The sequence below is a fragment of the Pseudopipra pipra genome, chromosome W, assembly GCF_036250125.1.
Source record: "Pseudopipra pipra isolate bDixPip1 chromosome W, bDixPip1.hap1, whole genome shotgun sequence".
NCBI classification, from domain to species: domain Eukaryota; kingdom Metazoa; phylum Chordata; class Aves; order Passeriformes; family Pipridae; genus Pseudopipra; species Pseudopipra pipra.
This window is the reverse complement of record NC_087580.1, coordinates 31,804,672-31,830,624: the sequence shown is the minus strand read 5'-3', so window position 1 is coordinate 31,830,624 and position 25,953 is coordinate 31,804,672. Positions and strand designations below refer to the sequence as shown.

General features: G+C 52.5%; 1 protein-coding gene and 2 pseudogenes across 1 annotated transcript; 1 reads left to right on the top strand and 2 right to left on the bottom strand.

Moving 5' to 3' along the window:
- Window positions 1–22,034, top strand: part of LOC135405249 (zinc finger protein 91-like) — a 360,615-nt pseudogene extending 338,581 nt beyond the window's left edge.
- LOC135404578 (olfactory receptor 14A16-like) lies at window positions 4,442–5,410 on the bottom strand (annotated as a pseudogene).
- On the bottom strand, window positions 10,507–12,091 carry LOC135405440 (zinc finger protein 239-like). The gene has a single exon (XM_064640137.1). The coding sequence runs from the start codon at window positions 11,899–11,901 to the stop codon at window positions 10,933–10,935; it is 969 nt and encodes a 322-aa protein (XP_064496207.1). The 5' UTR covers window positions 11,902–12,091; the 3' UTR covers window positions 10,507–10,932.
- Window positions 22,035–25,953: the final 3,919 nt, after the last annotated feature.

Genomic DNA, 25,953 nt, shown 5'->3' with positions numbered 1-25,953 from the left:
AGGAGGGTTGGCAGAGTTCCAGACTGCTAAGGCTCAGCAGGGAAGGGGATAGGGCAAGTCCTCCTGCAGCCATTCCCAGGTTTTGGAAGGACAAGGCAGGGATTGCAGAAACCCTGTGGGAGGGAATAGAAGAGGATGATGTGTGTCCAGAACTGGAAAGGGTCTAGAGGAGATTTGACAGGATGGAGCTTTTCTCTGTTTTGGAAACACAATGAAATCTCCACAAAGAGTAGCATTGAAAGTTCAGACTGAAGGTGAGGAAAAAGAAATATCACTCAATAGGGACCCTTGTGTTGCAAGAGCTCACCCAGAGGGAGTCAGGATCAGCCCATGGCTTTGTGTTCCAGGGAACAGGCAGAGCTGGTGCAGAGACATCAGGGAGGGTCTAGAAATGCTGCTGGGAGGGGGGTGGGAAAGCAGGAGGGGTGTGTTCAGCCTGCAAGGCCAGAGCAGCAGCAGGGCCAGGGCAGGACAGCCTGCAGGAGAGATGGCCAAGGGCTCTGGCAGGGCTGCAAGGCCCAAAGGCACCCAGGCCTTTGTCCCCTTGCCTCTGGCAGCTGCCTCTGCCACTCAGGCCACCACAAGCAACTTGCCTGGCAGGTTCTGCCCTTGGTTTCTGCCTCGCCCCTCCCTCAGGAGCCTGGCAGGGGTTGCCCAGTTTTGGGCCTTTGTTGTTGCTCCCCCTCCCATCCCAGTGCCCCCCAAACAGCCCTGAGCCAGCCGGGAGGGACAGGATCTGCTGGGCCAGGGCCTGGGGCTCAGGCCTTGGCCTTTGTGCTCCACAAAACCAAGGCAGGCTTTGCTCAGCATTGCAGGGGCCTGCCCAGAGCCTTTGTCTGCCTGCACTCCTGGCCTCCAAGGAGCTGCTCCAAGGAGTCCCTGGGGAGGCTTTGTCAGGGCCTGCCCTCAGTGGGGCCCAGCAATGCTTCAAGGCACTTGGACTTTGGCTTCTGACTTCTTCAGCAGCTGCTTCAATGTTCTCTCAGTACCTCAGGATCATGGGCTGGGCTGCAAACACACCGTGGGGCTCATTAAATTCCAGAAATCCATCAGGATCTCTTTGTCTTCCTTTAATTGTCTTCAAGGCAATTTCAAAACAAGTCTTCCAAGTTTGTACTTTTTTTTTTAATTCAATGATGGATATTTTGTAGTTCAAAGAAGAGGTAACAGAGGTGTTCTCCAAGTGATCTTGATGCTGAGTGTCTCCTCAGGAGATCCACACTGACCATGTATGATCAACCTTGCTCCTCACCCCCCAACCTCACCAGTTCTGACATGGCCCATCTTGGACTGACAGCTGATGCAACTCCAAACACACTGTGGGACTCATTAAAACACGGAAAAACAAATTATTTTCATTCCTTTAATTGTCTTCAAGATGTCAACAAAAAATTGGAGTTGTTTTGTAGTTTTGCTAAGGAGGAAGATTTTAAAGTGGACGTCACAAAAAATACATATATATTTATGTAAAGGAATGATTTACACAGAGCCTTGGGATGCAAGAGGATCAGGGTGCAAAGGATATAGAAACAAAGACAAGGGGGCAAAAGACATGAGTAGCACTTAATCATTGACCAATTGAGCAGTTTTCAAGTGATTCAATAGCATTTGCTGCAATTTTAACAGTGACTGAATTATAGATTCACAATAACAACCTTCACACCACAGTCAATTCACACCCACACCCAGGCAGAGATGTGTGGACACATCAAGAGCTGGGTGGGTAAAGGTCCCTCTCCCAAATTCTCCTTGTTGTCAGGGAAACACTCCCCCAAATCCCTTTGTGTTTCCCACCAGACAAGGGTCACAGCTGGAGGAGTGTTTGTTGAGGGGGGTCAGAGTTGTCCTGGACATCAGGGAGGGTCTTTGGAGTGTTGCAAACTGGAGGGTTCCCGAGCTGGGAGAGGCTGCCAGAGGTGTCCCAGTGAGAGGGAGGTGCTGGGGAGCTGCCAGGGCCTCCCTCAGCCCCGCTGGTTGTGGGCTCCCAAGGTGACTGGCTTTAGTTATCTGCTGAATTTCCATCCTGGTGTCAGGAATGACTGGAGTTTCCCAAATATTTGGGAATTGTATCCAAACTGTTCCATTTTGGTTATGATTCAGGCAGGGAATATTCCAAGGTTTTCATGGGATGACTGATTATCCTGTGTTCCCCAGCTCTTACACCCATCCCAGTCAGCTGGATGGTTTATTGACAATGTGTCCCGAGGGGCAACACCTCCGATGCCATAGAAACCCCTCCCCCTGGATTAGGAAACCTTTGGAATTCAGGAGGTGTTCCAGTGGAGCATGAAAATGAACAGCAATTTTCCTAAAGCCCAGACCTCAGCAGAACAAAGCCAGGCCCCCTCAGTGTCAGAGCAAAGGTCCCCCATCCCTGTGTCCCCGTGGCCGCTGAGGCGGCAGCGCAGGCCCGAGGCGGTGCCGGGTCCCGGTGCAGCCGGGGCAGAGCGGCGGCTGCGCGAGCGGCAACCCCGGCGGTGAGTGCGGCAGCCCCGTGGGAGCGGCGGCTCCGGGCACAGACGCCGGCGGCAGCCGCTGTGGCTCCTGGAACCGAGTGGCCATTGGGACACTGCAGGGCCTCCTGGAATCCAGGGGCCGGTGGGACACTGGGGAGCCTCTTGGAGCCGAGGGAACCCTGGGATATTTTGGAACATCGTGAAATCAACGAGCCATTGTGACACTGCAGGGCCTCGAGGAACCAAAGGAACCCTCAGAGTTTTTGCAACCTCATGGAATCAAGGGTCTGTTTCTGGCAGGATGCTCTGCTTGGATAATACCTAAACAATGGTCAGAGAATGCAAACAATGCAAGGTCTCTGTAGTGAGTTACTGCTGGTGTCGAGGTGCTGTTTTTAATGTTGAATTATGCTAAACCCAAAATGGTTCCTGAAACTTCAGACACACATCCTGCTTTCTGAAGCAGGATTTGACAGATAAGCTGCTCCCTCGCCTGCAAATATGTCTGGCAGTCAAACCCTTGATAACTATAAAAGCCCCGTCCAACTGTCATGGGGCAGATTCTTCCACAGACTTCCTTGAAGTGTGTGGAGCTTCTGCCATGAAGCAGGGACAGCTCTTCATGGTCACTGCCCAGGGGTTAAGTGAGAGAACTACCCCCTGTCATTGTGGGGTGAGTTACCTCAATCTCTGCTTCAGGATTGTTTCTTTTTGTTGGCTTTGATCCAATTGCTTTGATAGAATGACTTTGACAGACTCCACTGTCCTATCTTACACTATACTACTAGGAGGTTCTTGGCTTTTAAAGAGTGTAGTAAATAATTCTGTTTAAGGTCTTTCATCTGTTCACTTGTCTGATCAATTGTCTGTTCATTTGTCATAATAAATAATTCATTTTATAGAAATATTTCTGATTTACCATCACAAAAACCTGCAGGTAAAAGTGATTGCATCACACCTCTAGAATTCCTTAAATTTAATTCAAATCTGAGCCTGAGATTGGATCCAGCCACCCCCAGGCTCCTCTCTGAGAAGGAATTTAGAAAGCAAGGGGGTCCTTTCTGCCCCTTGTAGCTCAGCGAGACAGCTTCTGCCATCAACTTTGTCTAAGCCTTCCACCCCCCCAGCCCCAAGCCGTGACACATGGGCATGTCTTGTGCATGCAGTGCAAACATGGACTCCTGAGCTGGTCATTTGATGTCCCTCCTTGGAGGGAAGAACAAGCCCAATGGCCTGGGGTGAGAGGCCAGTGCTGGGAGCGGCGCTGGCTGTGCCAGGGCACTGCTGGGTGCCCCCACCCTGAGCACTCCCACCCTTGTGCTGGTCACTGCTGTTTTCCTCTGCAGGGCGTTGTGTTGGGCACATCCTGGAGAGCAAAGTGGAAAGCAGATGGAAGCTTTGAGGCCCTGGCCTGAGGAGATGCCCCTGCAGGATGGCAGTGCTGCTGCAGAGGTCAGCTCTGTGCCAGCAGTGCCCGTGGCTGTCCCTGCCTGCAGTCCCTGGACAGTCCTGCAGCAGGACTGGGACCCACTGCCAGAGCACTGAGGCCTCCAACAACACAGGGCTCTGCAGGACAGTGTGGAAGGGAAGGGAGAGGAGGCCACGCAGGAGAAGAGCTGCTGCTCCCTGGCAGTGCTGCTCTGCTGGGACTCTTTTCTGGCCCAGCTCTGCACAGAGGCACTGACTCTGCAGCTGCAGAGAAGTCAGAGAGGAAAGATGTCAGGCAAACAAGTCAAGGCAGAGTTCTTTATTTGGTATTTAAGCAGACAGTGAGTACAAGTCCCAATTTGTACAGCTTCTAGGCCAGGCTAGAAAGGCTTACACTGAATTGAAAATGGTGTTTATGTATATATATATATCTTTATATATACATTTATAAGGATTTTTTGGTGTGAACAAATTATCACAAAAGTAACACCCCTACCAGGAGCAAAAAATAGGGAAGATATGGTGGGTGTTAATGAAGCACAGAACACAACTGGCCTTTAATGAGGCCCATAACATGCAGAAGGAGAGTTTATTGCTTCTGAAAAACACCCAGTTATGAGTTTCTTCAGGGCATCCTTGAGCTCCTGGTTCCTGAGGCTGTAGATGAGAGGGTTCAGTGCTGGGGGCACCACCGAGTACAGAACTGACACAATCAGATCTAGAGATGGGGAGGAAATAGAAAGGGGCTTCAGGTGTTCAACTGTGCCAGTGCTGAGGGACAGGGAGACCATAGCCAGGTGAGGGAGGCAGGTGGAAAAGGCTTTGTGCCGTCCCTGTTGAGAGGGGATCCTCAGCACAGCCTTGAAGATCTGCACATAGGAGAAAACAATGAAAATGAAACAACCAAACCCTAAACAGGCACTAATCACAATAAGCCCAATTTCCCTGAGGTAGCCTGAGTGTGAGCAGGAGAGCTTGAGGATGTGTGGGATTTCACAGAAGAACTGGCCCAGGGCATTGCCCTGGCACAGGGGCAGGGAAAATGTATTGGCTGTGTGCAGCAGAGAATTGAAAAACCCAGTGGCCCAGGCAGCTGCTGCCATGTGGGCACAAGCTCTGCTGCCCAGGAGGGTCCCATAGTGCAGGGGTTTGCAGATGGCAACGTAGCGGTCGTAGCACATGATGGTGAGGAGGGAAAACTCTGCTGAGATGAAGAAGAAAAAGAAAAAGAGCTGTGCAGCACATCACATGTAGGAGATGGTTGTGGTGTCCCAGAGGGAATTGTGCATGGCTTTGGGGACAGTGGTGCAGATGCAGCCCAGGTCTGTGAGGGAGAGGTTGAGCAGGAAGAAGCCCATGGGGGTGTGCAGGTGGTGGTCACAGGCTACGGCGCTGAGGATGAGGCCGTTGGCCAGGAGGGCAGCCAGGGAGATGGCCAGGAAGAGCCAGAAGTGCAGGAGCTGCAGCTCCCTCCTGTCTGCAAATGCCAGGAGGAGGAAGTGGGTGAGGGAGCTGCTGTTGGGCATTTGTTGCCTCTAGATGTGGGGCACTGTTCAAGGAGGAAATAACAGTGACAAGTTAGGGCAGAACATTCTGAGAAAAATCAAAGCCACTTTCCAACACCCCTCTCATTGCTCCACTGGTTTTCCTTTTCTAGGAGTCTCTCCTTCAGCTCCAGGGCTGGAGCCCTGCTCGGGGCTCACTACATCTTCCGTGAGGAGCAGACCCTCTGCCAACTGGCTGTGAGGGGTCAGCCCTGCTCTGCACCAGTGGGGTCATGGGCATGGTGGGCACAGGGATCCCTTCTGGTGTTCAGCTCTGTCAGATGGAACTGCTCCCAGTGCAAAAGGGCTTGTCAGCATCTGCACTCCAAGAAGAACCCCGAGAGCAGAAGGCAGTTTCAGAAGTTTGGGTTTGGTTTTTTTAGACTCCCCTCATCTCTCTTGAGGAGTGTTCCTGTATGTCAGAACCCCTCAGCACTTCTGATGCACTCAGGGAGAACAGAGCAGGTCCTGCCAGGCAGGAGGATTATCTGGGGCTTAGTGCAGAGTGAGAGGAGCTGCTCTGTCCTTCTCTCTTGTTCCCAACTGCCCTGGCTTTGCTCCTTCCTGAGATGGAGACTGATCATACTCCCATTTTGGTCTGAAAGGCCACCAGACACTGTTGAGAGCAGAGGAATCCATCCCACACCCCTCAGTGTCTCAGCCTGTCTCAAGGGCTCAGCACCCACTTGGAGCCAAGGACACCCATGGCTCATCTCCCCAACCCAACAGCATCTCCTGGCATGGGCACGGCATCTCTGCCCCTCTTTACTGGGGCTTTCAGAGAACACAGCTGTGCTGGGAGGATGATTTGCATTCTCGAGGGCAGCTCCCAGCTTGGAAGGACACCTCAGAAAGAGCCAAGTGTCCTAATGACGGGGTCTGATTGAGGGAAAAAGAGCTCCTTACCCAGGCCCAGAGACTTCACTGCCCACATCCCACAGGGCAGAGGAAAATGGAAATGTCTCATTCCCAGGGACACACCTGCCATAGGGGAATCCCAGGGTCAGTGTTGGACTGTGTAGCTTGAACTCCCCTCCCCAGTGAGCCTGACTGAGAGAAGGAGGGAACAACTTCAGGACCAGGGGCAAACTGAGAACCAAGGAAATGCAGAGGGAGGGTCCAGCTGGGAGAGGCCAGGGCAGAGCCCACTGGGCACTCGAGGCAGCATCACCCTGAGCCAGTTGTGCCACCTCCCAGACACCAACAGTGCCAGCAAGTTGTTCTCAGCTCTGGGCAGCTCCTCAGAGTTCCCTCTGGAACTCAAACCACCAGGCATGTGGCTTGAGAGCTTGAGAGAAATCCCTGCTTGGACCTTCCCCTTGAAGTATCCACTGGAAAATATCCTGGGGTGCTCTGGTTCTGTGAGCAGTCCTGACCCACAAAACTCTCACTGGATAGCAGAAGAAACCTGCCCTGCCCTGTCAGGCTTTGCTCTTTCCACCCTCAGCCTCTGCCCAACCCTGAGGGAGCTCCCCAGCCCGGCTGAGAGCTGCCCCTGGCAGTGGCAGAGCTCCTGCCCCGGCACAGCCCTGGGCTGCAGGACCCTGCTCTGCAGGACAGCTTGGGGCAGCCTGGGTGGCACAGCCCGGCTTCACAACCCTGCAGCCATCCCTGGGAGAAGGGAACCCTGCTGGGATGTGCCTGGGATGGTGCAGCAGGGAGTGGGATGTGCCAGCATTAGGAGATCATTGCACCAACTGCAGACACATTGCCCTTCATGCTGACTTACCGGGAGGAAGCCTGGAAAGATTCCTCCTCCAGTGGATCTTCCTCTCGACTTCTCTCCAAGCCCAGGCTGTGTGTAACCTCTCTCTGCCTTGCTTTTCTTCTCTGGGTGCTGCAGGCAGTGCCCTCAGCCCTGCTGGGCTGTGCAGAGGAGCTGCTCACCAGCAGAGCTGTCTCTTTGAAGCTCTTCTTGCTTGCCAGGAGCTCCGTGTGTGCCAGGAGCCCGGCCCAGCTCAGCAGCACAGCAACAGCCCCAGGTATTTCATGACCCTCAGGGGGATTGATGTTGTTTACATGAGACTCAGTCCCTGAGAGTAAGTTCAAACAAGTTCTCAAGAAGTCAAAATGAGATTGAAATACTGAAGTTTCTTGTACTGTTAATGGGTCCCACTGAGGGACATGACTGTGAAAGTGTCCCCAGATTCCAGTTAGAGCAGAAAACTGCAGACAGTGATGACAAGGATGGACAAGCAAGGGAAAGGTGGCTCTGATGCTGAATAAACCTTGACTTGTTTCCTTAATCCAAAGGGCCAAGCCCTGACCCCCAGCCCCTGGGAAGGCACATCCTGTCCCTGCCTCATTCCTCAGGGCTCTTCCTGGGGCACTGGGATGTGGGATGTGCAATGCCAAGGGCAGGACCATGGGGTGGCACCTGCCAGGCTGCTGAGCAGGGACAAGGAGGCCATGAGGCCCCAGGGCTGCAAGGGCCACTCCCCTCCTCCTGGCATCAGGGGCACAGACAGCAGCCATGGCCAAAGGCCTGCAGAAGGTGGCTGTGTCAGGGCCTTTCAACTTCTCCCCCTCCCTGTCTCCTCTCCAGCCCAGGCTGTCCTACGGTGTCCATGCCCTGCCCCTTTCCCTGCAGGCTGTCGTCATCCCCCCGGCTGCCCCACCTGGCTGGCACCTTCCTGCACTGACATCTCTGCGTCCTCCCTGGCTCTTCCTGCACACACAAAGCCTGGGGCTCATCCAGACTCCTTCTTTGTGACATATTGCACCACAACACTGACCTTGGAGGGAAATTTCTGACTTCTTGTCACCAGTCTCGGCCACCCCAGCTGCCCTTGGTGGCACTAGTTCTTTCTTAGGCTGTTTTCTGACAGGAAGAAAAGCTCCACCAGCTCTGACACCCCCCTTCCAGACCTCTCAGGCTACTCCTCTACTGTCCTCAATCTTCACACCACTGACCCCTGAGTCCTCAGCCTCTATATATGGGTCATGTGCTTGAGGCCCCAAATTCCTTCCTGGGAGATCTCTGGGACCTCTCCAAGGTTTTGGAAGATGACAGTAGAGTGCTCTTATCCCAGGAAACACAGAGAGACACTTTTTTCCAAGGGTTGTCTTGGCAATCTCTTTAAACTTTCTGGCACAAGGGAGCTCTGAGCTCTGGGTATGGAGGGAGGTCCAAGTGCCAACCACTGGAGTGGGAGCTACAAATCATCAGGGCTTGTGTTCTTTGGAGGGCCTGTCACTGGTGAGACTGCTCTGTGTGTGTGTGCACATGTAAGGACCTGAAAGGCACAATGAACTGTCTCAAAACACTGTCAAAGCAGGAAAATCCCTCAGTTCAGGAAGGACATTGAGGTGCTGGAGCGGGTCCAGAGAAGAGCAAGGAGGCTGGTGAAGGGACTTGAGCACAAGTCCTATGAGGAGAGGCTGAGGGAGCTGGGGTTGTTTAGTCTGGAGAAGAGAAGGCTTAGAGGCGACCTCATCACTCTCTTCAACTACCTGAAGGGAGGGTATAGCCAGGCGGGGGTTGGTCTCTTCTCCCAGGCAACCAACAATAGGACAAGGGGACATGGGCGCAAGCTCTGCCAGGGGAGGTTTAGGTTAGATGTTAGGAAGAAATTCTTTACAGAGAGGGTTATCAGGCATTGGAACGGCCTACCCAGAGAGGTGGTGGATTCACCATCCCTGGAGGTTTTTAAAAAGAGATTGGACGTGGCCCTTAGTGCCATGATATAGAAACTGGAGTTGGATCAGGGGTTGGACTTGATGATCTTGGAGGTCTTTTCCAACCTAATCTATTCTATGATTCTATAATAGCCTTAAATTGCATTGGGCAAGTTCATATTAGATATTAAAGAAACCTTTTTCCACTGAGGGAGTGTTCAGGCATTGGAACGAGTAGCCCAGGGAGGTGGTGGAGTCTCTGGAAGGGTTCAGGTGTGTCGTGGGTTGACTTTGGCAGGACACCAGGTGCCCTCCCAGCTGCTCTATCACTCCCCTTCCCAGCAGGACAGGGGAGAGAGTAAGGTGGGAAAAAACCCCAACTTGTGGGTTGAGATAAGGCAGTTTATTTAAAGCAAAAAGTAAAGCAATGCTTGAACACGCAGAATCAAAAGAAAGCAGGGTTTGTTCTCTGCTTCCCATGATCAGCCATGGTCGGCCACTCCCGAGGAGCAGGGCTTGGGTCCGCGGGACGGTTCCTCAGCAGGCAGCCATCAGACAATGAATGCCCCCCTCCTGCTCCCTGCCTCAGCTTTTAGAGCTGAGCTGACCTCCCATGGTCTGCAATGTCCCTTGGGTCAGTTGGGCTCAGCTGGCCTACTTGGGTCCCCTGCCAGGCTCTTGCCCTCAGCTAAGGAAGGAATGTCCCAGTGTTGGTGCTGTGCTCAGCAGTGGCCAAAACACTGGGGTGTTCTCAACCCCCTTCCAGCTGCCAATGCCAAGCCCAGCCCTGGGAGGGCTGCTGTGGGGAACTGAACTGCAGCTCAGCCAGACCCAACCCAAATATCTATGGCACATATTCTATAGAATCCATCCTTAGGTGTTGTGTGATAGATCTGTAAGAGATTACAAATAATAAGCAATAATAAGGCAAGTGTCCTCCTTAGGGACACACACACAGCCCCCCAACCTACTGCCTGGGTTTGTTCCCTGGGGGTCTCTGCAGCAGCAAGCACAGCCCCACACTGACTGCTCTGGGCTGTGCAGGCATTTGTGGTTCTGCCTGTCTCACACACCCCCCCAACCTTGGGATGGATCTGGATGTGACTGGCTGTGATGTCACAGGGGAGATGTGATGTCATAGGATGGATGTGATGTCACAGAGGAGCCTTGATGTCACAACAAGGATGTGATATCACAGGGGAGGTGTGACAGTCCCATGGGGGTCTTTGGGCACAGCGGGGTTGGCAAAGGGGGGTGACCCCCCTGAGCTCCCAACTTACTGAGGGGTGCTGGGGACTGCTGGATCCAATCTCAGCCTTGCATTATGACAACAGCTTCAGTTTAGAGGAACTACAGAGGTGTGACTGAAACAGTTTTGTCCCCCAGGTTTTAATGATGGAAAATAAAATCTATTTATAGAAATGAATTATTTAGGGTTACAAATGATCAGACAAAAGATCTTCATCACAATTATTTACTGCACAATAGAAACACTAAAACTACCAGGAGTACAGGATAAGATAGGACAGTGCTCTACACTAAAGCAATTGCTGAAGCAATTCTACTCAAGCTGGCACAAAAGCAATAATTCTTAATTAGAGATGGATGGAACTCCCCCAGACCAACGCTCGGGGGGAGATCTCTGCTCTCAGCCTCCAGCAGTGACCTTGGGGGGTCCCCAGCCAAGGCAGGAATCTCCACACACCCCCCAAGAAGGGATCTGTTGGAAGAAACTGCCCCTGGGAAAGGGGACTGGCCCTTTGTGGTCGAAAGGGATGGACTGACAGTCACTGGACTCCAGGGGTTGCCTCAACATCAAGGGGTTCATTGGGGTGGAAGCAGCGGCCAAAGCTCTTCCTGAAGTCGGGGCACTGGTAGGGCTTCCCTTACTGGTGGGTCCGTTGGTGTTGGGTCAAGGTAGAGTTCTGGGAAAAGCTCTTCCCACACTCCCCACACTTGTAGGGCCTCTCCCCGGTGTGGATGTGCCGGTGGGTGACGAGGTGGGAGTTCTGCTTGAAGCCCTTCCCGCAGTCGGTGCAGTGGAAGGGCCTCTCATCCGTGTGCGTCCGCTGGTGCACGAGGAGAGTGGAGCTGCTCTGAAACCCCTTCCCACATTGCAAGCACTTGTAGGGCCGTTCCCCGGTGTGGATGAGCTGGTGGATGTGGAGGCTGGAGTTGTGCCAGAAGCCCTTCCCACATTCCCCACACGCATAGGGCCGTTTCCCAGTGTGGATGCGCTTGTGGGTGGAGAGGGTGGAGCTCCGGCTGAAGCTCTTCCCACATTCTCCACATGTGTAGGGCCGTTCCCCAGTGTGGATGTGCTGGTGCTGGATCAGGTTGGAGCTGTTCCTGAAGCTTTTCCCACATTCCCCACATGAGTAGGGCCATTCCCCAGTGTGGATTTGCTGGTGGCGGATTAGGCTAGAGCTGTGGGTGAAGCTCTTCCCACATTCCAAGCACTTGAACAGCTTCTCCCTGCTGGGAGGCTGCTCAGGGACCACCAGGTCAGAGTTCCCCCTCAAGCTCCAGCCGCCTTCCTGGCACAGGCTGGCTCTTTCCTCCTCAGAGCACCCTGGGATGGCTTTGGAGCCCCTCCTGCGGGGGGATCTCCGGCCCTTTTCCTCCCCGCTGCCTTCCTGCGCCGGGGAGCCCTTCAAAACGGCCTCTCCCACCAGGGTCTCACGGGGGGATTTGTCCTCCGGGCTCTCCGTCCTCAGCTCGGGGCCTGGGGCAGGAAGCAAGAAGGACAGGCAGGGGATTTGCCTCCGGCCCACAGGGAAGGCCAAGGACATCCCCCCAACTCCGGCCCCGGCAGGACGGCGGCGCCAGCGGGGTTGTCCTGCAGCCGGGGCCATGCTCGGCTGACAGAGCCAGCACAACACCCGCCCAGAGGGACACTGACTTCCTCCTCACCTGTCTGGGGGGCCCAAGGCATCTTCCTCTTCCTCGCAGCCTCCTCCTCCATCCGCCCAAGCTTTGGGAAGGACAAATCCTGATGGGGGGAAAACAAGGGCTGAGTGTGTTGGCTTGGGGGTTCCTCCTGCCCAAGTCCATCACTAGAACACATCGGGCATCCTGTGTCCATAAAAACCTCCAAAACAGCAAGGATCAGCCCAGAAAAACCCAAATCACTGAGATTCAGGCAAAAGCCTATAAGAAATAGTGAGAAGACTCCTGCCCCCCCAAACCGCAAAACCTTGAGATTCAGCTAAAAAATACTCAAAAATATGAAGATGAGACTAAAAAAATCTTCCAAAACCAAATTGGGGTGAGAGGCGACACCCTGGGAAACCAGGGCTTTGCTCCCTCGGCTCTGCAGGGGCTTCCCACGGGCTCTCAACCTCCTTTGGGCATCCCCTGCTCCAGCGTGGGCTCCTCCCGGGCTGCAGGGGGGTCTCTGCTCCATCCTGGACTCATCCACAGGTCACAGGCCCTTCAGCTCAGGGTCACCCAGAGCTCCAGCTGGTTCCGTGGAGCAGCGATCCCCTGGCCCCCTGACAGTGCGGGCACCTCGCCAGGGATGTTTCTGCCAGCCCAGGGCTGTTTCTCCAAACCACCAAACCACGTGTGCCAAACTCCCTGGTTGGTCAGTGCCGGCTGGGGGAGCGGGCACTCGCTGAGGGGATGAGAAAACTGCACCCGGGGCTGGGCTGAAAGAGGCTTCAGCACCACTTCTGATGGCCCAGGGGCAGCATCTGGCTTCTCCCAAACAGAGATGGCACTTGTTCCTCTGCAGGGAGTCAAGGGCAGGAGGATGACTCCTGCTGCATGGATGGAATGGCAGAGGATCCCTTGGGTCCCCAGGATGGATCAGCACTCAGGGATACAAACTGACCTTGGGCTGAGGATGCAGCTGCCAGCACAGCTTTCCCTGCAAAGTCTGCAGGGAGTCAGGCTCTGGAGAGGAGATTGTGCCCCATGGATGGGATTGCAGAGGGGCCCTCAGGTCCCCAGAAGGAATCAGCAACCAGGAATAGACACAAAAGGGCCCCCCAAAGAGTTCTGGGCGAGTGTCTTGTAGGGAGGGGAAAGTGTCACCCCACCAAGGCAGGGCTGGCAAGTGGGAGGCTGCTCCAGGGGTCTGCAAGAGGCCTCGTGCTCTGCTCGGCTCCAGCAGTGCCCGGTACCAACACCCCCGGCTGCCCCCGGCCCTGGGCAGCTCTGCTGCCACAGGCTGTGCCCTCACCGTGGCCCTGCAATGGCCCTGCCTGTCCCTCACCCGTGGCCCTGCCCGTGGCCCTGTCCCTTGGCTCTCTCTCTGCCAGCTCAGTGTGGGGCACACGGGCTGGGGGTCCCTCCCAAGCCCCCCGGGCAGCCGGCGTTGGCTGGGGGGATGTGAGGGCTGGGCCTGCTCAGCACAGCCCCGGCCTCGTGCCCAGCGCCTCTTTCCTGACCCACACAAGAGCTTCCCGGCCCCCCCAGGGCTCCCCTGCTGCTGCCTCTGCTCCTGGCCCTGCCTTTGCTGCTCCCTTGGCTGGGGCAGCGGCTGCAGGGGGGGGATGGCAGCAGCTTCAGCTCCACGGCACTTCCTGGGGGGAGCTCAGCCCGGGGGGGACGGGCAGGGACCTGATGGGGATGGACAGGGGCCCACCAGGGACAGCCAGGGCCTGCAGGGGAAGGCACAGGGACAACCTGGCCCCACACACTGCCACCGCTGTCTCTGCTCCTCCTTGCAGGCTCTGTGGCCAGGCACAGTTTGTGTTCCTGGGTGCCCACCATCTCAGCACTTGGAGACGCTCAAATCAGCGCCCGCAGCTCTGCAGCAAAGCCCCAGCTCACCTGGTACACAGGGGATGGACACAGCACCTTCTCGGGGATGGGCATTCACAGCTTTGTCTTCTTCCCCACCACGGGGCTCTCCTTCCTCAGCAGCACCTCTGCCTTGCACTTATTCTCAGCCTCACCTCAGGGACAGCTCTGGGCTCACCTCCGCGCCACTTCTCAACCTCACCTCAGGGCCTGGGCTCAAGGACAGGAACCTGCAGGGAGGGGACATCATGTGCAAGCTCAGGGCTGCCTGCTTGCACTGGCCTCTGGGCTTCTTTCTCCTTCTACAACCAGCCCAGAACTTAGCCTGCTTTTCTAACACCACACATTTACAGACTAACCTTGAAGATGTATATGGACAGACATCTCTATCACCCTGGGGATAGAGCCTCAAGCATGTGCTGCCATAGGAATGGCAATCAGAGAATCACAGAATCAGCTGGGTTGGAAAAGACCTCTGAGATCATCAAGTCCAACCCTGGATCCAACCCCGCTGTGTTTCCCAGACCATGGCACTGAGGCCACATCCACTCTCACCTTCAACACCTCCAGGGATGCTGACTCCACCCCCTCCCTGCCCAGCCCATTCCAAGGCCTGATTACTCTCTGGGGAAGAAATTGCTTCCTAATATCCAACCTAAACCTCCCCTGGCACAGCTCAAGACCCAGCCCTCTTGTCCTACTGCTGCTTCCTGGCAGAACAGCCCCACCTCCACCTGGCTCCAACCTCCTGGCAGGGACTTGCAGACAGTCAGGAGGTCTCCCCTGAGCCTCCTCTTCTCCAGCCTCAACACCCCCAGCTCCCTCAGCCTCTCCTCACACCACTTGTGCTCCACTCCCTTCCCCAGCCTCGCTGCTCTTCTCTGCACCTGCTCCAGCCCCTCCAGGGCCTTCCTCAACTCAGGGGCCCAGAGCTGGACACAGCACTCCAGGGGTGGCCTCACCAGCGCTCAGTCCAGCCCAACAATCACTTCCCTGCTCCTGCTGACACACTCTTCCTCAGACAGGTCCCTCTGCAGAGCCCTCCTGCCTTCCAGCACATCAACACACCCCCAGCTTGGTGTCACCTGCACATTTGCTGATGAAATGCCTGGTTCTGCAGCAGCTGCAGATGCTCAAGGGGCAGCAGGACCAAGTCAGGGGCCTGGGGGGGCCTGGGGGGCCTTGGGGTCCAAGAGGGTCTTGGGGGAGATGGGGAGGGGATTCGGGGTACAAAGCAGCACAGACCAGTACAGACCAGGACAGACCAAGACAGACCAGTACCTCCTCACTGCTCCCCAGATCTCTCTTGGAGCTGGGCCACGTTGTCCTGGGACACCTAAGCCCCCCCAGTGCCCTCCCAGTACAGCCCAATGCCCCCAGTACAGCCCACTGTGTTCCTGTCCCAGGGTGCCGGATGATCCCTCTTTGGGGGGAGTTGGAAGTGATTTGAGGGGGGGCTGGGGGAGATTTGGGAGGGTGGTTGGATAGGAATTTGGGGGGGTTTGGGGTGCTTTGGGTGCATTTAAGGGAGTTATAAGGGGTCTTGGGAGGTCAAAGGATCTGTAGGGGGAGGGGATTAAAAGGAAAAGGGGGGTTAGGAGACATTTGGGAGGGGGTTAATGATGTCTAGGGGGAAAGAGGAGGGGCTGCACCATGAGCAGGTGAGTCCTGATACCCCCTTGGGGTTCCCAAGACCTTCTTGGTGTCCCTAATTTCCCCCTTAACACCCTGAGACCCCCCTGGTGTCTCCAATGTCCCCAGGGCCTCCCCATGGCCATAATTCCCCCCAATTCCACTGTCCCCACACCCCTCCTCATTGTTCCCACTGTCCCCAAACCCCATCCCTGATGTCCCCAATCCTCCATCTCCCTCCAGGAGCCCCCCCTGGACCCTCTGACCACAAAAATGCTCTCTCCCCCCACAGTAACAGAAAGGCCAAGGGCATCTGGGGACACGTTGGGGACAGTTGGGGGGCTTTGGGGGGGGCACTGGGAGGGACTAGGGGGTTACTGGGGGATTACCAGGACACACGGGGAGACACTGGAAGGTTACTGGGCCATACTGGGGGTTACTGGGTGCTCACTGCAGGATCACTGGGCCATACTGGGGGGCAGTGGGAGGTCACTGGGACACACTAGCTGGTCACTGAGGGGGTTACTGGGCCATACTGAGGGCCAGTAGGAGGTCATTGGGATATACTGGGGGCACTGGGATCCCCTTAGTCGGTTCTGCTACATCTCCCCCCTGGACTTTTGGGGGCATCCACAGGACCCCTCCCCTGGGGGCTGGGAGATCCCCTGAACCCCACTGCTGGGCTCTAGGGGACACCCAGGCCCCCCTCCTTTGGGGCCTCTGTGTGCTGAGTTTTGGGGGTCTCTGGGGTTCGAGGGGAGAATTGGGATCCCCTTTCCTTGGGGTTGGTCCGCTGGGCTGGCAGAGGTGCTGTGGTGGGATGGGAAATGGCATCATAGGAGTTTTAGTTGGCCGTGGCCAGACAGGACTGACACGGAGACACCCCAAAATCCTCTCAAAACCCCTGAAATCCTCTCAGAAATCCACCCCTGGACCCATTGAAACCTCGTCAAAGACACCCCAAATCCCCTCAGAGACCTCATCTCCCCCCCAGGACCCCCTAAACCCTCTCAGTGACCTGCAAAACCCACCTGGGACCCCCCAGGCCCTTTCAGGGACCCCAAAAACTCCTTCGGAGACCCTCAAAACCGCCTGGGACTCTCGAAATCCCTCTAGAAACCTTCAAAACTGCTTCAAAGACCCTCCCCCAAAGCCCCCCAGGACCTCCCAATTCCTTTGGAGACTCCAAAACTCCCTCAGGGATTCGCAAATCCCTTCAGGGACCTTCCACCTCCCTCCTAAGTCTCCTCAGGACACCAAACCCCTTCAGAGACCCCCCCAAAACCTCCTCAGGGACCCCTAAAAGCCCCTAAGAGACCACAAAGCCACAGAACAGCAGAAGAGCTTTCTGTAAAGGAAGGGAGCAAAGAATCTGAGAAGGAGGAGACCAAGGAAAAACTGAAGCAAAGCAATAAAATCATGCTCGCCCTTGCAGTTTTTCCTTGATCTTTTTCTCACTTTTCTTTTTTTTAGGGTTCTTTTTTTAGTTGGGTGGTTTTGAATTTTTTTCTCCGAAGGAATTTCTCACAAATCGAATCACCCTTCCGGGTTCTTGGGAGGCCTCCGGGCCCCGCGGCCCCCGAGAGGGTCCTCCGAACCTCCGAACCCTCCGCGCTAAACCCTCCCGAGCCCTGCAGCCTTTCCACCCACAGCCGCGCTCCCCGCAGCCCCCGAGGGGATCCCCAGCCCCCGCTCTCCCGCACCCCCCGCCTGCACTCAGAGCTCACCGACCGACCCGCCGCCATCACCGATTCCCGGCAGCCAACGCGGCGGGGGCGGGGGCGGGGCTGCGGGGGCGTGGCCGCGCGCTGATTGGCTGCGGCGGCGTTCTCTGACCGCGGTGCGCGCGCAGCCGGGACTCGGTGATGGCGGCGGGGCCTGCGGTTCGCTCTGAGTGCTGTGAGTCCCCCCGGGGGGGCTCGGGAGGGTTTAGCGGGGGGGTTCGGGGATAACCGAGGAGGTTTTGAGGGGTCCTTGAGGGAGTTCGGTGTCCTGAGGGGACTCAGGGGGTGGTTGAAGGTTCCTGAAGGGCTTTGGGGGTCTCTGAGGGGGTTTTGGTTTCTGAGGAGATTTGGGGGGTGCCAGGTGGGGTTTGGGGGTCTCTGAGGAGGTTTGGGGGTCCTGGCTGGACCTTTTAGGCAGTTTTGGGGTCTCTAGGGGGTTTACGGGGTCTTAGACGGTTTTGAGGGTCTCTGAGGGGGATTGGGGGGTCCCTAAAGGGGACTGGGGGGTCCCGGGTGGGTTTTGCGGGTCACTGAAAGGGTTTAGAGGGTGCTGGGTAGGGATGAGGTCTCTGAGGGCATTTGAGGGGACCTTGAGAAGGTTTTGATGTGTCGAGGGGGGGATTTCAGGGGTTTTGAGGGCATTTTGGGGGGTTCCCTAAAGCCCAGCAGTGGGTCCAGGGGGTCCCCCAGCCCCAAAAAGAAGGGGTCCTAGGGATGGCCCCCAAAATCCGGGGGGGGAAATGTACCACATCCGGGTAAGGGGATCCCTAGACCCCAGTATATCCTAGTGACCTCCCAGTGACCCCTTCAGTGACCACCCAGTGTGTCCCAGTGACCTCCCACTGCCCCCCAGGATGACCCAGTGATCCTCCAGTGAGCACCCAGTAACCCCCAGTATGGCCCAGTAACCTGCCAGTGTCTCCCCGTGTGTCCTGGTAATTTCCCAGTAACTCCCCAGTCCCTCCCAGTGTCCCTCAGTTCCCCCCAGTGTGTCCCAGTATCCCCCAGTAATCACCCAGGGCCCTGCAAAGCCCCCCAACTCTCCCCAGTGTTTCCCCAGATGCCCTTGGCCTTTCTGTGTGTGTGTGTGTGGGGTGTTTTTGTGGTCAGAGGGTCCAGGGGGGGCTCCTGGGGTGAGATGGAGGGTTGGGGACATCAGGGTTGGGTTTAGGGACAGGGGGGTGGGGTTTCTGGACAGTGGAATTGGGGGTGCCAAGGGGGGAATTAGGGCTATGGGAAGTCCCTGGGGACATTGGAGACACCAGGGGGTCTCGGGGTGTCAAGGGAGGAACTGGGGACACCCAGAGGGTCTTGGGGACACCAGGGGGGGTCTCAGGACTCACCTGCTCTTGGTGCAGCCCCTCCTCTGCCCGCCCAGGCCTCATTAACCCCTCCCAAATGTCTCCTAACCTCCATTTTCCCTTTAATCCCCTCCCCCCATAGGTACCTCTGACCCCCCAATATCCCCAAGACCTCTTTTAACTTCCCTAAAGGCACTCAAAACCCCCAAATCCCCATCCAAACTCTTCAGATCCCCCCAAATCTCCCCCAGCCCCCCCTCAAATCACTTCCAACCCCCCCAAAGAGGGATCACCCAGCACCCTGGGACAGGAACAGAGTGGGCTGTACTGGGGGCACTGGGCTGTACTGGGTGGGCACTGGGGGGGCCTCAGGTGTCTCAGGACAACGTGGCCCAGCTCCAGGAGAGATGTGGGGAGCAGTGAGGAGGTACTGCTCTGTCCTGCTCTGTCCTGCTCTGTACTGGTCTGTGCTGGTCTGTACCCCCATCCCCAAAGCCCCTCCCCAGCTCCCCCAGGACCCTCCTGTACCCCAAAGCCCCCCTGGCCCCCTTCAGGCCCCTGACTTGGTCCTGCTGCCCCTTGAGCATCTCCAGCTCCTGCAGAACCAGGCATTTCTTTGCTCCCCACAGGGTCATTCCCACACCCAGAATGGAATCTGGAGGCAGCAGGATGTGCACAGGGCTCCCATTTCCTACAGTGCAAAGGGGCTGCAGGGAATGATTCCCCTGCTCTTGCAAATCTGCCAAAACCTGCAGGGCACAGAAGTGGGAGCTTCAGGAATTTACTGGCACTGGGAGTGGAGCTCACAGGGTATTGAGAGGAACATATCCCTCAAATACAATCTCTCTGCATACACAATATCTGTCTGGACAGACAGATAAAGCAATAATCAGATATATTCTGTATCATATCTATGGCACATATTCTATAGAATCCATCCTTAGGTGTTGTATGATAGATCTATAAGATATTACAAATAATAAGCAATAACAAGGCAAGTGTCCTCCTTAGGGACACCACCTCCCAAAACTCCTGCCTGGGTTTGTTCCCTGGGGGTCTCTGCAGCAGCAAGCACAGCCCCACACTGACTGCTCTGGGCTGTGCAGGCATTTGTGGTTCTGCCTGTCTCACACACACACACAAAAGTCTGGTTAGTGCTGCCCTCAGGAAACCCCCCCAACCTTGGTCCAGCTAAAGCCGTGGAATTTGTCTTTGTTTCCCTTGGGTTCAGGGTCAGGCTGTGCCTGTGTCCAGCCCAAGGGCTCAGAAAAGCATTTCTCCCGTCCCACTGCAATCTGCTGCTGCAGACAGGACCCAGGCACTGGTGGCACTGGGAGTGAACAGCAGAGTGTTTCCAGGGGCTCTCTGAAGGAACACAAGTGTCCAAAGAAACCAGCACAAGTGTCCACAGAAATCCCAGTCCTTCATCCCTGAATGACCTCATTCATCCCAGGAAAAACGAAGTTTTATTTCCATGGAAGGAGGTTTTTCCCATGTTAACACTGGTTTAGTTCCAAACCAATTTCTTCATTTCCTCCTCCCAATTTCCCTGAAGGACACTGACAGGGGCCATGGAAACTGACAGGGATCACAGTTTGTCCCTTGGCCATCCAGCTCCTGCTGTTTGGTAGCACAGGAGAGGTTAATTAGAGCCCAGGCTCCAATCCTAGGGCACGCCTTGAAGACGAGCTTGAAATGAAACGACTTTCCTGCTGGAGGGTTAAATTCAGTCCCCATCACCTTTTCATGGGCTGAATCTTCATATTTTGGAGTATTTTTTAGCTGAATCTCAACTTTTTGCAGTTTGGGGTGGTGAGGGTTTTCTTGCTATTTCTAAGGGGTTTTTGCCTGAATCTGGCTGGTGGTTTGGGTTTTTCTGGGCTGAATCTTGGTGTTTTGGAGGTTTTTATGGACACAGGATGCCCAGTGAGTTCTAGAGATGGACTTGGGCAGGAGGAACCCCCAAGCCAACGCGCTCAGCCCTTGTTTTCCCCCCATCAGGATTTGTCCTTCCCAAAGCTTGGGCGGATGGAGGAGGAGGCTGCGAGGAAGAGGAAGATGCCTTGGGCCCCCCAGGCAGGTGAGGAGGAAGTCAGTGTCCCTTTGGGCGGGTGTTGTGCTGGCTCTGTCAGCCGAGCATGGCCCCGGCTGCAGGACAACCCCGCTGGCGCCGCCGTCCTGCCGGGGCCGGAGTTGGGGGGATGTCCTTGGCCTTCCCTGTGGGCCGGAGGCAAATCCCCTGCCTGTCCTTCTTGCTTCCTGCCCCAGGCCCCGAGCTGAGGACGGAGAGCCCGGAGGACAAATCCCCCCGTGAGCCCCTGGTGGGAGAGGCCGTTTTGAAGGGCTCCACGGCACAGGAAGGCAGCGGGGAGGAAAAGGGCCGGAGATCCCCCCGCAGGAGGGGCTCCAAAGCCATCCCAGGGTGCTCTGAGGAGGAAAGAGCCAGCCTGTGCCGGGAAGGCAGCTGGAGCTTGAGGGGGAGCTCTGACCTGGTGGTCCCTGAGCAGCCTCTCATCAGGGAGAAGCCCTTCAGGTGCTTGGAATGTGGGAAGAGCTTCAGGCAGAGCTCCCACCTCCTCACCCACCAGCACATCCACACTGGGGAACGGCCCTACATATGTGGGGAATGTGGGAAGAGCTTCAACTGCAGCTCCAGTCTCCACAAACACCAGCGTTTCCACACTGGGGAACGGCCCTACACATGTCAGGAGTGTGGGAAGAGCTTTAGGCAGAGCTCCGACCTCCTCAAGCACCAGCACATCCACACTGGGGAACAGCCCTACACGTGTGGGGAATGTGGGAAGAGCTTCAGGCAGAGCTCCACCCTCCGCACCCACCAGCACATCCACACCAGGGAACGGCCCTACAAGTGCTTGGAATGTGGGAAGAGGTTTCGGACCAGCTCAGATCTCCTAAGGCACCATCGGACGCACACAGATGAGAGGCCCTTCCGCTGCACCGACTGTGGGAAGGGCTTCAAGCAGAACTCCCACCTTATTGCCCACCGGCGCATCCACACCGGGGAAAGGTCCTACAAGTGTGGGGAGTGTGGGAAGAGCTTCACTCAGAGCTCTAATGTGACCCAACACCAACGGACCCACCAGTAATGGAAGCCCTACCAGTGCCCTACCGGACACCAACAGACGCACTGATAAGGGAAGCCCTGTGAGTGCCCCGACTGCGGGAAGAGCTTCGGTCATAGGACTGACATTTTTCAGTGTGTGCACTCCAACATCATTTTATTCTTTTGAATATGTGTAAGTTTAACCTCAGTTTAGTCTGAATGCCAAATTCACCACTACCCCATTCCCTGATAACCGTGGGCTGATTCTGACAAGTGAGGCAGAAATTACCCACTGCCCAGCAAAAACCAGTGGGGCCAGCCAGTGGTCTCTGCCCTGGCCGCCCAGTTTCCCCAGTCTCATCTCAAAATGACCAGTTACACTGAAGCAAAGAGCACTGGAATCAGTGCAACAAGCCCCAGTCTGACTTTCACACCTGCCCACGTGTCCTGTTTTCTGCTGCTCTACAGACTTCCTTGTTTAAAATACAATGGAAAAATGAACAGTTTTTGGGGTTGTTTTGGTTTTGGGCTCGGGTGTTTTTTTCCCCCCTCACTGTTCTCATTAACCTCATTTCAAATCTATTTTGGTGTTTGAAGATGAATTAAAATTTTGAATGATTTTTAATGTTAATACCTTGACCAAAGTATCAAAACATGAAAAATAAAAAAAAAAAATACCACAAAGCTGTCCATTTCTGTCACAATCAAACACTCAGAAGTACTAACATAAGCACATTGTAAACCTCATAAATAAGACCATTAAAATAATTTCAATATTTATGTATTATTATGTTTTTACTAAGCCTAACATAAGGAAATTTAATTCCTGACATCAGCTTTCCCCACCTCTCAAAAAGGTAATTTAGTTACATCTTAGTCACCCCTGAAAGGCTCTTTCCAGTTGGGTTGGCCTCTGCCTCAGACACTCATGAGATCTGCCAAAACCAATTTAAGGGCAAATTTCCCCACCAGGTTCAACTGCATTGGTTGTACCAAAAACTTTGCAAGTAACCCCACAACTTTCATCTTAAACTCTTCTCTCAACCTTGTAAAATAATTAGCAGTAAAGAGACCTGATAATGTGTTATAATTAAGAATTTCTTGTTCTCAGAGTTATTCATACACCAAAAAGATGCCACAGGAATGGCCAAAATATTAATAGCAACTTCTACACTTTGGAAATCTACATTTGGTTTAAAAGATTTCACAGTGGTTGTTTCCTTAGGAATTCAGGCACATTTTACTAACAAGTTTCAATAAAGTTACAAAAACATCTTCCTCCACTAAGACACAGGCAGTCATCCTAACCTGAGGTAGGCACTGAAAAGCCCAATTTTTTTCTTAGCTGTCACGAGTCTTTCATTCCTTCTGCCACATCAATTAGGCATCAGCCCATTTTTCAAGCTGCTGTTACCTACCAGCTCCTGCTTTGGTTTCCAAGCCCAGTATTTTGGCCACGATAAAATCAGGGCCCTGGGCAGTCATGTCAGAATGACAAAGAGTACTGACCCTCCCTGCCAAGGGAGACAAACCATTCCCAACCTCGACCAAAGGTTCAAGGCAACGATTCTGAAACAAAATTTACAAAGTTTTTCTCTTCAGTTTTTTGCTGCAATTCTCTGTTGCTCTATTAAAAGACCACAGCAGTGAAAGACAAGGCCTGATGGCCAAACCCAGGGCTTCAGCCACTTGAGGTCTATTGAAACCTTCTGTTCCTCAAGTGGGAGACCTAAATCCAACACAGCTTTCCTTCTGTGCATCCAAGGAGGTACCAAGGGAAGAGGAGAATTTAAAGGATTAATTTTTACTTATTTGAGGCCGTGTTTTAATATAAGTAGATTGTGAGAGATCACAAGAGAGGCAGTTTGCTCATACATAACTTTTATGGCCGATTTCACACAGTCCAAATTCACAGCAAAAAGGAAGTTCCTGAGTTGTTTCAGGGTTTTTGGTGTTTATACATTTATTTATTTATTTTTTATATTTAAGGCCTAGGAATTCAAATTTATATTTGGGTACCATTTTATTCAAACATTTATTTTATTTAAACATTTATTTTATTTAAACATTTTTTACGTATTTATATTTTTTAATATATTTAAGGCAAAGGAATTTGAATTTATATTTGGGTACCATTTTATTCAAACATTTATTTTATTTAAACAATTTTTATATTTTTATTTATTTTTTAATATATTTAAGGCGTAGGAATTCGAATTTATATTTGGGTACTATTTTATTTAAACATTTTTTTTATTTAAACATTTATTTAAACATTTTTTACGTATTTATATTTATATATTTAAGGCATAGGAATTCGAATTTATATTTGGGTATCATTTTATTCAAACATTTATTTTATTTAAACATTTTTTATATTTTTTTTTTAATATATTTAAGGCATAGAAATTTTAATTTTTATTTGGATACCATTTTATTTAAATATTTATTTCATTAAAACATTTATTTTATTTAAACATTTTTACGTATTTATATTTTTTTTATATATATAAGGCATAGGAATTTAAATTTATATTTGGATACCATTTTATTTAAATATTTATTTTATTTAAACATTTATTTTATTTAAACATTTTTTACATATTTATATTTTACCACCATCAGATGCTCTGTAAGCACAGCAGTCAAAGCACAAGTCACGTAGGTTTGGGTATTTTTAGCTAAGGCTGTTTGCCAGGTTTCTCAGATTTAGAGAGGAATTCCCAGTGAGATGTGACTTTATTCACAGATGCACTCTTTTTTGGGTGTTATTTTGAAATAATAAACTTTATTGCCTTAAGCAAAGTATGTCCACTTCAATAAAGCTCCTCTTGTTTTCAAGTATTTTCCTTCTTTTCTTAAAAAAATGGAAAATAAACATCAGTGCTTCAACTAAACATTATCTACGCTCACCAGAGAGGGCAATACTGGATCTTTCAGGATCCACACATTTGGATGCTTTTGCAATTGGTGTTTGAAGCAACTTCTTTTGTAGACAACTGTTGCATTAAGTAAATTAAGGCTTTCACATTCAGCCCCTTCCTTTAGGTAAGGATTACAAACCAGAAAAGGAGGGAAGAATTACTCGGTGTGTAACTGAAAGGCCAAAGTCCTACCCAAGAAACCAGATGTGACAACAGCTCATTTACAACCCAGTGAGAAAACAAACAAAAATGCACACAGAAAGATTCAGGAGTCATGTGAAGATGAATATAAAAATGGAACATGAGTCACATGTTTTAGAGATTCGAGCAGATGATTGGGGGCTAGAAAGGCGTCAGTGGATGGCACAGGAAGAGTTTTGAGGAAGAGCTGGAAGGAGAAACCTGGCAAGAAATCTGCTGTTCTACACAGACCTGCAGTGGGAAAAACAGTTTTAAGACTTCTGAAGGAACAAAGTAATAAAACTCACAGAGCCCAGGAGCAGAAGAGATTAAATACTTGCCAAAAAGCATCAAAACTAAGCTCATGGACACACATTAAAAACTGAATTCCTCCAATTCATGAATTCCACTTTTTTACTTCAGGACTGAACTTGGTGATAAAACTGGTCCAAAGTCACAAAATGTGGCAGGGACAACAAAAGGTCAAGACCAAATTCCTTTTAGTTCAGGAAACTGGAAAAGATTCTGTTCCCGTATTCATCCAGTAGAGATGAATAATTTTTTAATTATTAATTTTAAATATTTTTTTTTACTCAAGCCTACCAGTGTTATGGTTTTTTGACTATATGAGGAATGATCTGAAGTCTATCAGCTCACAGTTTAATTTAAAAAGAAATAAAACCAAACAAGCAGAAAACCATCCTGGCATTACATATCATTTTGTGCAAAGCCAGACCTTTGTGAAGGTCTATTTTAAAAAGCTAAAAAGTAAATGTTATTAAGGAAGAACAACTTACCAGTCCTTCGACCAAGAGTAGTTTTTTTGCTTACAGTGAGCAAATCAATTCCTCCACACATCTGCAGGGAAAATGGGATATTAAAACACTTGAATTAAAATTAAAAATAATAAAGAAATCCTAAGGACCAAGCATTAGCCTGTGAGTATTACACAAGTCCCATCCCTGAATGAAAAAAAACCAAACAAACAAGCATTACAGATGACAGCATATGCTACAAAAGACATTTTATAAAAAGCTTTCAATTATCACCAGGGAATGTGTTATCAAAGAACCTGTGCAAACCACCCAAGAAATTCAGGCCCAGTCCTGTACACAAATCCCTTGAGAAATTACCACCAGACAAACACAGATAACCATAGATTGCTCTTACAAGAAAAGACAGCTCCAAAGAGCTCAGAAAAGTAAACAAGGGACAGGTAAAACTGCCTTTATTGTAACACCTTTCAGCACAAACAGCATCAGGGCAATCCAGGAAAGGTGCAGACCATTATGACTGAAGTGCTCAATTTTGTATTTAGCATGGAACATGCAGG